General features: G+C 53.0%; 1 protein-coding gene across 4 annotated transcripts; it reads right to left on the bottom strand.

The window, feature by feature from the left end:
- Positions 1 to 5,455: 5,455 nt before the first annotated feature.
- LOC117639102 (transmembrane protein 135-like) lies at positions 5,456 to 13,070 on the bottom strand. Of its 4 annotated transcripts, none has more exons than XM_034374511.1 (10): positions 12,831 to 13,070; positions 9,298 to 9,609; positions 8,825 to 8,955; positions 8,622 to 8,748; positions 8,380 to 8,534; positions 8,071 to 8,278; positions 7,827 to 7,994; positions 7,590 to 7,730; positions 7,339 to 7,505; positions 5,456 to 7,261 (listed from the first exon to the last, which is right to left on the bottom strand). In XM_034374511.1, exons 2-10 carry the CDS (start codon positions 9,442 to 9,444, stop codon positions 7,150 to 7,152), a joined length of 1,356 nt encoding a protein of 451 aa, XP_034230402.1. In that variant the 5' UTR covers positions 9,445 to 9,609; positions 12,831 to 13,070; the 3' UTR covers positions 5,456 to 7,149. The 4 variants fall into 4 exon arrangements, with proteins under 4 accessions (XP_034230402.1, XP_034230404.1, XP_034230405.1 ...); XM_034374513.1 differs by lacking the exon at positions 12,831 to 13,070 and adding an exon at positions 12,491 to 12,807; XM_034374514.1 differs by lacking the exon at positions 12,831 to 13,070 and adding an exon at positions 10,885 to 11,026.
- Positions 13,071 to 13,094: the final 24 nt, after the last annotated feature.

Below are 13,094 nucleotides of genomic sequence, written 5' to 3'. Positions count from 1 at the left end.
GCCTGCACGGGGCTGGCCTGCACGGGGCTGGCCTGCACGGGGCTGGCCTGCACGGGGCTGGCCTGCACGGGGCTGGCCTGCACGGGGCTGGCCTGCACGGGGCTGGCCTGCACGGGGCTGGCCTGCACGGGGCTGGCCTGCACGGGGCTGGCCTGCACGGGGCTGGCCTGCACGGGGCTGGCCTGCACGGGGCTGGCCTGCACGGGGCTGGCCTGCACGGGGCTGGCCTGCACGGGGCTGGCCTGCACGGGGCTGGCCTGCACGGGGCTGGCCTGCACGGGGCTGGCCTGCACGGGGCTGGCCTGCACGGGGCTGGCCTGCACGGGGCTGGCCTGCACGGGGCTGGCCTGCACGGGGCTGGCCTGCACGGGGCTGGCCTGCACGGGGCTGGCCTGCACGGGGCTGGCCTGCACGGGGCTGGCCTGCACGGGGCTGGCCTGCACGGGGCTGGCCTGCACGGGGCTGGCCTGCACGGGGCTGGCCTGCACGGGGCGCGCCGGCACGCCAGATTGCCGGGGCAGGCGCATCCCGACCGGCGTCCCACGGGACAGGGCAGCCGCCAGGAGCAGGGTGGCCGGCAGACTGATTCCGAGAGTCGTTTTCGGCGCTCTGCGACGCCCCATGAGTGCGAGAGAGACAGAGCGATGAAAACGACTCTCAGTCTGCAGGGCGGCCAGGGCGCACGCACAGGATGCAGGGTGGTGGCGGTCACCCCCGTGGCCGGCAGGCGGCCAGGCGAGAGGGAGAAGAGATTCATATCAGAGAAGAATCGCCATCTATCGGATTTGGAGAAAAACGTTGGTAGCGCTTCGCAGGCGGCGCAGGCTAGGCTGCGCAGCCAGCAGGCTTTGCCGGCGCGTCGCTTGCTTCGCTTCGCTGGCGGACGTGCGCACGGGCCATCGGCCATCGGCGGGGAGCAGGACATCGAGGACCGGGCCGAACCGGGGACTGGTGGCCAGTGCCCGGGGGAAAGAGAGGGCATCGGAAAAGGTGGCCGGCCTTTAATTTATTTGCTTAGTTACAGCTAAATTGAGGTGGGCTATGGGGAGCGCCTCGCCTCGCTTCGCCTCGGCCGCCGCCACGCCCTCCCGGCCTTGCTGCCGGCCCTCCACCGCGCCCTCCACGAGCACGGGACAGCGACACGGGTCCGCCCGGACTGGGAAGACAGGGGCATGGACAGGGGTGGGGCCGTGGGGCCGAGGGGCCGGGCCGCGTCGCATCAAGCGGAAATTGGCCGAGACGACGGCGCGGCGAGGCGTGGCGTGGTGGCGCTGCAACGCGCTGTTATATACGACCCCGCGTCGTGGCGAGGAAAAGGCTTCCGTCTCCCGCAAGGCCGCAAGGCTGCAAGGCAAGGCCGCAATGCGCCCCGACGTCCGCCAATCGCCAATCCCCCGCCGGAGATGGCGTCGCCGTCGTCGTCGCCGTCGCCGCGACACTGCACCGCCTGCTGCATCTGCTGCACCGCGGGGCCGGGGAATTCCCAAATCAGGGAAGACTGGCGCCTCGGCGGCCCAACGCCCCACCGCCTCACGGACGCACTAACTTATGTCTCTGGATTGCCTCCTCCCCGTCGGACTGGCGGGCTGGCCGGTCCAGGGCGCGGCGCTGCGGCCCGGCGTGGCATGGCCCCAGCGGCCCAGGACGGGGCGGGACGGGGCGGGACGGGTTGGACCCTTGCACGCCGAGTCGGGGCCAGCCGGGCCTCGGCGAGCACGGGCAGCACGGCCAGCGAGACCGCAGGGACGGTACACCTGCTAAGCGGACGAACACCACGCCACCGCCACACCCTTGCCGTCCCCCGGGGCCGCCACGCCTTAGCCACGCCACCTGCCCCTGATCAGCCCCCGCCAGCCCATGCCAGGCCTGCAGGCCGCCCACTTTTATTTCCCCGGCCCTTCCGGGCCCCTTTGCCCTTTCGCGTGCCGCCACTGTAATTCCAAAATCGGCGGCCCGGTCCGTCCCGGCCCTGATTTGGCGTCGCCGGTTCAACGGGTTGAACAGACCGGGCCGCCGCCAGGCCTGGCCAGCCACTCGAGTCTCAGCCTGCAGGCAGAGATTCCGAGAGGCTTTTTAGTCGCTCAGTCTCCCTCGCGCCGACGGGGCGCCCCGTGAGTGCGAGTGAGACAGGGCGACCGAAACGACTCTCGGAATGAGCCTGCTGCAGCCGCAGCCTCCGCCTCAGGTGAGCGTCCTCCCTGCCTCCCTCCAGAGGGGCGAGTGTGCCAGCCCCGCCTGCAGGCCTAATGGGCCATCCAGGCACGTCTTCAAACTTGGCCAGGTCGTCAGACCGTCAGACCAGAGCCCGGAGAGACGCGCCCAGCCCTTGGCCCAGCCGCGGCGCGCAGGCGGGGGAGGGGGAGGGGGGAAGGGCGCGCCGAGGGGGCCGGGAGGGAAGGGGGCAGGGCCGCGGAGAGTGGCGATGTGCTCACTCGACTGGAGAACGCAAGGGCCGGGCGACCGACGGCCGAGTGGGGGGCAATTCCATGGCAAACTACTGAACACGAACTGGTCAGTGGAATGGATTTGGCCCGCGCCGCGCCGCGCCGCGCCGGGACTCGGATCGGAAACGGACGGGGTAATGCGAGTATCTGGCGAGCGGGGACAAGTTGCACAGTCCCACGCGCGCCCGTCCGCCCAGCCCCCCACTGTCACGGAAACTTTAGGAGGCAGGAAGAATCTGCATCGGTGCCAGGAGTGCCAGGAGTGCCAGGTGGCGAGGGCGAGACGGGGCAGGGAGGAAGGAAGGAGGCGAAAGTTTGGGACGTCCGTCACGGAGAGCGCGGGGAAATGGCCAGCGGCCTCGGCGCCTCGGCCAGCACAATGGGCAGGAGGCAGGACCGGGGCAACGAATGTGGAGCCGAGTGGGCAGAATAACAGAGAGGCGCACAGAGAACTAAAGCCGCGCCGTGCCGCGCCGTCCATTTGGCTGGAATTCGATAATAATGCGGCCATGCGACCCGCAGCCACATCAGATGATTTGGCCGGATGGCGTGGCGCGGCGGCGCGGTGGCGCGGCCAGGCGCGGCCTGTGGCTGCCCCGGCCGGGCCGCCCGGACTGGCCCCCTACGCTGCGCTAGGCTACGCTACGCTACGCGCCCCAAGCCCCACGCCGCGCCCCACGCCCCCTACCCGTCTCGCTGCGGTCCGCGTTGTGGCGACAATGCGTCGCAGGCCCCGCACCGCACCCGCACCCCGCGCCGCACCCCGCACCCCCGCACCCCCGCAGGCACTGGCACTCCAGCACTACGCGGCTCGAGTCGCCAGAACAGTTCAAAAGACAAAACATAAAGCGCGTTGGTTCTGTCTTGTGTGTGCCTTGAACACGCCTGTCTGGGAGCACCAGCCTCACAAAGTTATTGAAAACGTCCACTAATCTTCGAACAATGAAGGTTTCTCTTCATTTGTGTGTTTAACTTGCTGCGGACAACGCTCTCTTGCTCTGGGGCTTCCCTCGCCTCGGCCGGGCAGTGCAGGCAGTGCAGGCACAGCGCCTCGTCGAAGTGACGTCACTTTGACCGGCCAGGCCTGCCACCGCCTCGCGGCTCCACGGCGCAGGGCAGGGCGGTGCAGGAGGCGCGGTGTGCCGACCGGGCAGGCCGACCGGGCCAAGATGAAGATGCGGCGTGCGATTGTATTCGGGGCGGGGCGGGGCGGGGCGGGGCGGGGCGTGGCTTTGCCGGACGGCCGATACTGCACCCGCGGGACGCCCGTAATCCTATTGCCCGGGGGTGGGGGTGGGGGTGGGGGCGGACTGCGGGCGGACTGAGGGCTTTTACTGCGCGATCGGCGTGTCCATGTCCCCGCGGTGTCCCCGCGGAGGCAATCAAACGTCCTTTAATCAGGACACGGCTGTGTTGAGCGTCCAGCGCGTCCGTGGTGATAACTGATAACCGCGTATCAAGTGTGGTCTGGCAGACAACGCCGCCTGGCCACGCCGCCACCACCAGAGAGCAGGGCCCAGCAGACAGCCCCCTACGAGATTACAAAAATAATTTGGCTTTGGCCCCAAATTTGATTGCAGCCACTTCCACGGCCCCAGTGGCCCCAGTGCGGCGGGCCCGCACGCTGGCCGGGCAGCAGCAAAGGGTTGCGCTAGACCAGCGGTTCCCAACCTTCTTCGGTTCGCGACCCCAAATTTGTAACAAAAAATTTCCGCGACCCCCAGGAAAAATTTCGCGACCCCACGCGACCCCTCCTTTAGCATGCCTTTGATACAAAGTGCGATAATCCACCTTAGTTTGGGAGCAGTATTGCCGCAAAGTTGATCAAAACGCTCAGAAATGTCTTTAAAAAATCGTGTTTTGGGCCGACTTTAAGCAGCCACTGCGTCTGATCCGACAAGGTATTTCGTCCTCTTTCGACGGGCATTTGGTCTTTGGACCTTCCTTTAGCATGCCTTTGTTACGGAGTGTGATTATCTGCCTTAGTTTGGGAGCAGTATTGCCACAAAGTTGATCAAAACGCTCAGAAATGTCTTTAAAAAATCGTGTTTTGGGCCGACTTCAAGCAGCCACTGCGTCTGATCCGACAAGGTATTTCGTCCTCCCTCGACGGGCATTTGGTCTTTGGACCTTCCTTTAGCATGCCTTTGTTACGGAGCGTGATTATCGGCCTTAAATTGGGAGCAGTATTGTCTCAAAGTTGATGAAAACAGTAAAAAATGCCTGTGCATGCTATTTTGATCCACTTTGAGACAATACTGCTCCCAAACTAAGGCCGATAATCGCACTCCGTAACAAAGGCATGCTAAAGGAAGGTCCAAAGACCAAATGCCCGTCGAGGGAGGACGAAATACCTTGTCGGATCAGACGCAGTTGCCGCTTAAAGTCGGCCTAGAACACGAATTTTCAAAGGCATTTTCGACCGTTTTGAACAATTCTGCTAGCCGGGAAACAGCCGCGACCCCAGGCGACCCCAACCACCTCGCCGCGACCCCTCGAAATTTTTTTCGCGACCCCATTTGGGGTCGCGACCCTAAGGTTGGGAACCGCTGCGCTAGACACCCCCTCCCTCCGCCCGCCGGGCCTGGCGCGTCTGGCGGCCGCATGGTGGCGTGGTGAGTCCCATTAGATCGCACGCTGCATGCTGGTGACACATGCGCCGCGATGCACCAAGCCGATGCGCTGTGCCTGGTGTTGGTCGGTGTTGGTGTTGTGCAGAGTCGAGGCCCGGCCCAACCCGCAGGGCAGGAGTCTGTGGGGAGACACGGCGCGGGGGGCTCTGGGCTCGCACTCCGCACTGCGGTTGCAGAGCGGTAAGGCCACACGCGGGCTGGGGCTGCAAACCACACCAGTCCAGTCCAGCCTCCAGCCGGTGTTGGGTCCGGCTGGAGCTGGAGCCTATGACGAGCAGGCTCGGCCTGCCTCGGCCCTGCGCCCTCGGGCCTCTGGAGCCGCAGAGCATTGCATACTTTGCGTTGAGCACAAAGGATTGGGAAATAAAACGAAATGGGTACAAGCATAACGTGTATTTATTATCACAGTATGACCATAGGTATGAATTCCCACAATAAAAAGAGCGCTATGGTCGAATGCACTACAAGCAAATGAAAGCAGGGCTAAAAAAATTCACATTATATTAACACTGCACGAATATAGTGTAATATAATGTGATAGGTACAGAGAGTAATTAGCCTATTCACCAGTGCGTCTCGCAATTTAAAAAGTGTAACAAACAATTGCGAGCGAACTTCCAGTAAAGGCTAGTAGGAAAGCTTGATTTGAGTTGTCATAAAAAATATATAATAATAAAACTTGATACAGATAATACCAGTTCAATCAATCACATGCGTCAAATTGATGCACATGGGAAAAAAATCTCTTCCTTATAGTGTACCCTCTGCATTAGACCTGAACCTGTACCTCTTTGAGTATATAAAAGCAGAATCAAAACTTAATATAGACAAATGTTTTTTGATGACCCCCATAAATTAAAATCTTTCTTTATACCTTACCCATAAAGCAACATCCTTTAGCTGTGTGATGTAAATAATAATTGTTCAAGGACTCACAGAAAAAAGCAAATTGACAAAAGTCTGAACACTGGCCAATCGAACTCATTCTTACAATCTTCCCCGATTCCACATAATATTTACCTAAGTACTAACAGTTTCCATTTGGATTTATCACTCACTGACTCCCATGTACAGTAAAAGATAGAACACACATAAATACAGAGTGCCTCCTTACAAAAGTATAACTAATCAAAATAATAGTAAAAAAAAATCTGACTCTGGCAAAAGAGGTTCTGCCTAAAATCCAGCGATATAAATTTAAGAGACACATTGGGTCCCAGGCACAGGTTTATAAAAAGAAATTGTAGCATCAGCTATTAGCCATTAAGAGGCACTCTGTACCTCTGCTTACTTTATAATTATTTGTAAAATAAAAAAAAATCTCACATTCTTCAACAAGGATACAGCAGAGACTTGAGTGATGTCACTCAGTGATCACAGTTTTTACTTTGTAGTTTGTTAATGATTCTCATCATTGGTATCAATTGTAAATGTTTTAAAAATTAATGCAGAATGCACATCAGAAGAAATACACTGTTAAGCCAGGGTATCTCATAATAATAGGCGCATTTTTCAACAATGAAAAACTGGTGTTTTCTCTTAATCTTAAGTCTGCGAGAGTCTGTGAAAAAACAATTTTCAACATGTGCAACCTCTGTTAACGCCAGTGTTAAGACCCCAAAAAGAAACATTCACAAAAGTTAAATTAAAGGTAACAAAGCAAACCAAAGTACTCTCATTAATATCATTCAATGTCTTCAAAATAAAATTGTGAACTTGCTATTTTGTTTCTCCAATCACAAAAATTGATTTTATTTTAAGTGAACTGATGGTTCTAATCAATTTATCTCTGAAAATGAAAAGAACACTATCCTGCTGAATTCACAGTTTAAAAACCTAATGACAAGATTACAGAACTATTCATAAATAGTGACCCTGTGGGAGTAACGTTTTTCGACGTTCTACGTCATATAAAAATAAAGATTCATACAACTCTTAAGATTCTTACAATACTGGACCAATAAACAGGACATTACGGTCAACTGTGACAAGTTGAGGAAAACAGAGAGAATAAAAAAGTTTCAGGATGTTAACAGAATGGCACTGTCTGTACACTTGAAAATGGAGTTGAACTAAAATTTCAACTTGGTCAGATCAGTCTTGTTTTTCATCAGAAGAGCAGTCAAGTTCTTCCGTGTCTCCAGTCCAAAAACTTCAAGAACATCTCTGTCCATACAGGCAAGTCTGGAGGTCAAAAAGGCAGAGTTAGTTTCAAAGAGACTAGAATGAATTGAAAATGTTATTCAAATTTCAAGACAAACCTTCCTCCAGATATTCCATGTAAAAAGTCCCAATATGATGGCCGCAGATTCTGAGGCTCCCAGATGGCAGCATGGAAAAGCAGAGCAGTTGAGGTGCAGTACAGTAAGACTCCTGCTCCAGGCAGTTGGGGAAGCAGACCGCGAGACACGGCGCGAGCATACAAGATCTAAGGAAACCAAATGTATGTATCAGTTTTGCCCCACAGTTTCACAGAATTATTATTTTTAGCACAAACAAGATTATAACTCACCTCCATTAATTTCCAGAAGGCATAAAGAGCAACAGAGTTATCTCTGTAGCTCACAAAAGCTAATCCAGCCAATAGTCCAGCTGGAATGGCATGCGCAGGAGAATCAGTGTTCCGAATCCATCGGAGAGCACAAGATACTGTCTGAAAATTAAAAAAAAAAAAAAAACAGTGCATTAGAGACAATAGCCACATCTAAACAGGTCAAAGTATAAAACTGTTAGTCTGAATTTCACTTACTCTGAATATAGCAGGAAATCCTCCCAAAAACAGACCAAGACTGAGCATTTTCTTATCTATTAACATTCCAGGAATTTGAGATGGATTTTTCATCAATCGTTTTGCTCTTAATAGAACTCTCATGCAGAACTGCAGCCCATACCCTACAGCAAACATTTTTAGGCCCCCCTGGTTTGGGATAAAAACAAATCATTAAAAGTATTTTAACATCCCATTACAACAAGCAAACACAAACAACACCCACCTTAACAGAATAACCAACACATGATGAAGGATGAGGACATGTTGAATGTCTCTTTAACTTATTCATCAAACAATAATAAGGAGCCAGAAAAGATTCCAAGCACTCAAACAATGGTCCTTTTGGTTTGTGAGGACGGTTTGATGGGACAGGAGGAGTGTCCCGGCCTGTGCCAGTGGCGCTATATTCTTCATGAGGACCAATGGCTACCCTAAACAAACGGATACCAGAGAGAGATACATAAATATATTACAGTAAAGATCATGAGAGATTGTATCTGACCATGAAACATATGCTGAGTGAATCCTTTACCTCAGCATAGAGAATATGGAATCTTTGCTACCATGTTCACTGCGATACATATGTAAAATTGCAGCAATAGAGGATGCAAAAATAATAACATCTCCATAAGGAATGGGACGAACAATTTTTCTCCATACTGCCATTCGAAACAAAGTTTCTGATGCCTGCAACCATTAAAAGGAATTGTGAAAGATTTTCTTTTTGATGAAGAATATATGGGACAAGGTTTGGTATCTTAATTGTGTACTTACCACATTAGTAACATAAAGAGTAAGGAGATTACGTCGAGATGGCCTTTCAACTAAAATAGCTACCAGACTAGCCATGAATGATGGGACAAATGATATAGTCAGGAAATTGAAATTTCCCATGATGGCTCTGAAAGAATACGGAAGACTGCTTACTTGTCCAAATGAGGATAAGACATAAAAATAAATAAAATTTTTGTATTTACCTGAGGAAACAGAGAGATAAAGAATATCCAAAAGCATTAGCTGTCAAAAATGCTGTTGACTGTAAAATTCCAAGAAAAGTGTTCTTTAATTTCTGAAGACTTGGAACTCTCCGATGCATCAGCAAACTCAACTGCAACAAATGAGATTAAAAATTACAATTTCCCCTTAACACTCTAACAATTAAATTCCCTGTCAGGTAAGTAACAGACAACATTTTAAGAGAAAAGGATAATGGACGGAAAATGTTTGAAGTTGACAAATTGTTATGGGAAACTCAATTTCAAAAACTTATAACTCAAACAAGAACCACAAAAGTACAGGAAACGGGAATATACTCATCAGAAATTCGCTAGGCGCGAGGGACAGTAGCTAACTCACAAGAGCAAACACGCAAACAAGGGTTGAACAACAAGGCACGGACCGAAGGACCAGACAATAACCTCACTTCCAGCGCATATTGGCAGGATCTTACCATATAAACAGTGAAGTAAAGACGTCCAGAGTGTTGAACGGCGTGGAAAAATAGAGAACATGATCCATCGGCACAGGACTGCGTCCATGGATGGACATATTCCATGCACGTCGCGTCTATAGTTTGGTATTTACTGAGAATACCCATGGTTGTGCTGGTGCACTGGTGCTCTGCTTGGTGACGAGAAAAGCGGCACACTTGTACAGGTAACTTGATTTAGTGGCTACTTAGTGCTGTCGTGAGCCGACATTGAACTGCCGAGATGTGGACCGTTTTCCCTTAAAGCGGCAGGATAACAACCTCACGGTTTGTCTGCAACATAAACATAAGGTAAACCGTGTAGGTCGCGAGAGGTTGCCGTCGTCTGTCTTCTGCTGTTCTGTTATTCTTGGTTCCTCGGCTCCTTGAAATTGCCTACATTCAGGGGACAACATACAGCGCTGCGGCACGGACATAATGCGAACTACTGATATGGCGGGAGATTTTGAACTTGGAACATTTCAAACAAGGTTTGGGAAGTGAATTTTGATCCGTGTGACCTAAATTTCAATGAAGATGCTTCCCATGATTAAATATTGTGGCCTAAAGTTGATCCCAGGCACATGATTGACTACTTTTTGGTGTTCCCAAGAGCTCGGGTTGGGGTGGTCCGACTAAAGCTTTCTCGACATCTTTTATTTTAGACCTAATGTTTTTTCTTGAATTATTGATTGACTATTTTTGTGTTTTGTGATCACTGATCATGTTAACCTAATGTTTCATTAGAACTTCAATGTTACTTCTTCTTGAACAATTGAGTGAAAACTTATTTATGCAGCTCCTTTTTTCTTTGACTTTTTGTACGCAAATGAAGTGAAATATTAATGTTCCTCACCTTTGTTTAAAATTTGTAGTAATTAAATCTTAATATATACTAACCAGTCGTTCACTTGCTCGCCCTTATCACAGTTCATAAAGAAATCGACACTACAGCCATAATTCTCTCTTAACTGTGATAATAAGGGCATGCAAGTGAACGATTTGTTAGTATATATTAAGATTTAATTAATACAAATTTTAAACATTAATTTTTCACTTCATTTGTGTACAAAAAGTCAAAGAAAAAAGGAGCTGCATAAATAAGTTTTCACTCAATTGTTCAAGAAGAAGTAACATTGAAGTTCTAATGAAACATTAGGTTAACATGATCAGTGATCACAAAACACAAAAATAGTCAATCAATAATTCAAGAAAAAACATTAGGTCTAAAATAAAAGATGTCGAGAAAGCTTTAGTCGGACCACCCCAACCCGAGCTCTTGGGAACACCAAAAAGTAGTCAATCATGTGCCTGGGATCAACTTTAGGCCACAATATTTAATCATGGGAAGCATCTTCATTGAAATTTAGGTCATACGGATCAAAATTCACTTCCCAAACCTTGTTTGATATGTTCCAAGTTCAAAATCTCCCGCCATATCAGTAGTTCGCATTATGTCCGTGAGGTAGCGCCACGGGTCGCCGATGTTAGCAGCAGGCCAGAGGAAGCTAGAATTCACACAAACATCACGCACACACAGACACGCACGCACGCACACAGTCACACCACCTTTTCAGCGCGCGAACGCGAACAAAAAGAACATGCCGCGTACAAGTTTTTTGTACAGTAAGCCGCTGTTCGCATGGGCCCGCGAGTCCAAGATTTTTTTGTTCTTTTAGTTGCGCGGCGCACGGGCGTAGCGGACGTTTTCTAACGTGACCACGAAGTCCCCTCCTGCCCCTGCCCCTTGCATTCCCTCCACCCGCCCCGCTCTTCCCCGCCCCGCCCCGCTCGCGGGTCCTCTAGTCCCTCTACTCTCACTCTATCGCCTCTATCGAGCGCTCAAAGTCAAAGGCCGCTCCAATTAACACTTTTGTTTTCATTTCTGGAGGCGCCACCCCACTCCACTTGGCCGCTCGGTGCGAACGCGCGAAGGCGGGGAAAGGCGTGACTTCTTTTCTCGCGCTGCTAGGACACTAGAACTAGCGCCCGGTGCAGGTGCACGCGGTGCACGCGGTGCACGCGGTGCAGGTGCTCGCGAACGACGTCCTTCCCCGCGCACAGTGCGCCTAGCCTAGTGTGCTGCGCGACCGCCGTGCAGGGTAGGCAACCCAACGCCCGCCGCCCGGCTCGCGCCATGCCCGAGGATTAGAAAAATCGCTTCCTCGCGTGTGGGAACTGAACTGCAGACTGATTCCGAGAGTCGTTTTCGTCGCTCTGTCTCTCTCGCACCTGTACGGGACGCCCCACGAGTGCGGGAGAGACAGAGCGACGAAAACGGAATGAGCCTACTGGCGGCGCTGCTGCGGCGAAGGCCGCGACCGGATTCAGAGGCCAGTGTCAGGAAACGGCGGGGCTGGCCAATGCGAGCTGTTCATGGCCGACTAGTGACGCCAGCACGCGGCGATTCACTACACGATTCACACATAGCATGCATGGATGAGGCACGTCGGTGCAACGCAATAAAATTAGCGCTGTTAGTGGCACAAGCACGGCAAACAAAAAATTGAGCCCACGGTGCTCACGCCATCCTTCACCTTCATTCGGAGTGCACCCCCCACCCCCTCACAAAAAAGGCCGCCGTACGTCACGGCACAGGCAAGTCACAGGCATGAAGCACAATCGGACCTGGTTGCTTTGCTGAGCCGCGCACTTCCAAGACGCTGCAGTGAGAACGAGCCCCACAGGCGCAATTACCATAGAATGCCGAAATGAGAAGCACTGCTTCAAGTCGATATTTGCAGACGGGAGTGCGGAACGAAATGACGCGAAAGCAAGCGAGTCCTGACCGACAGCGATTCCCTGGTGTGGACCGGTAGACTGATTCCGAGAGTAGCTTTGATCGCTCTGTCTCTCTCGCACTCATGGGCGTCTCGTAACTGCGAGAGAGACAGAGAGGCGAAAACGGCTCTCGGAATCAGTCTATGTGGACCGGACCCTCGTTAGTCTGGACACGACGCGGCGCGCGCATCGCCCGGCTCACAGGCCCACAGCAGACTGATTCCGCACAGCGTGTCGTCGCTCTGTCTCTCTCGCACTAATGAGGAACGCCGCACGAGTGCGGGAGAGACAGAGCGACGAAAGCGATGTTCGGAATCAGTGTGCAGGCCCGCAGCATCGGCGTGGTCCACCGCGGACTGCTGTGGGCCTGACAGTGGGCCCACCACGTACTCACCTCACGGAGCGAGGAGCCAATCCGGAGTGTGCCGGGCGAGTTGTGTCTCGTCGTGTCGCGGCCAGAGTCAGGCGGAGCGCGACGCCCCGAGTGGTACTTCCCTGGCGGAAGTCTCCGGACCATTCGGATGATACGCGAACTAGCCCAAGCTCGGCCGTTTTCCAGAATCAGTGTGCCGTGCCAGGCGATGCCGGCGATGCCGCGACGAGTGACTTGCCGACTCCGCCGTTTGCCTCCCACCGCTTAGATACGCTGAGAGACCGCTCCACGCACACGCACACGCATTGCAGGGTGCCCTGGGTGCCCCTCTAGGTGCCCCCTCCCCCTCTTTGACACTCACCTGGACTTCACTGTTTCGACAAGTGCCGCTAATAGTGCCGTGCCGTGCCCCTCGCGGGTACGCGTACCGTAACGTAAAGGAGTGCCCCGGGGTTTTTCCGCTCTTTTTGTTAAACTGTTTCTTCTTTGACACCGATTTCGCGTCAAGAGCGTCCGCTCCGTGCCGCTGCTCTAGAGCCGAGCTCCACGAGGCCGCGGTGTGTACTCTAGGGACCACGGACACCCTATGGCTGTGTCGCCGTCGTGCTGCCTTGCACTCCGTATC

The sequence above is a fragment of the Thrips palmi genome, unplaced genomic scaffold (genome assembly GCF_012932325.1).
Source record: "Thrips palmi isolate BJ-2018 unplaced genomic scaffold, TpBJ-2018v1 HiC_scaffold_10, whole genome shotgun sequence".
Lineage (NCBI taxonomy): Eukaryota > Metazoa > Arthropoda > Insecta > Thysanoptera > Thripidae > Thrips > Thrips palmi.
This window is presented reverse-complemented; position numbering and strand designations above follow the sequence as displayed.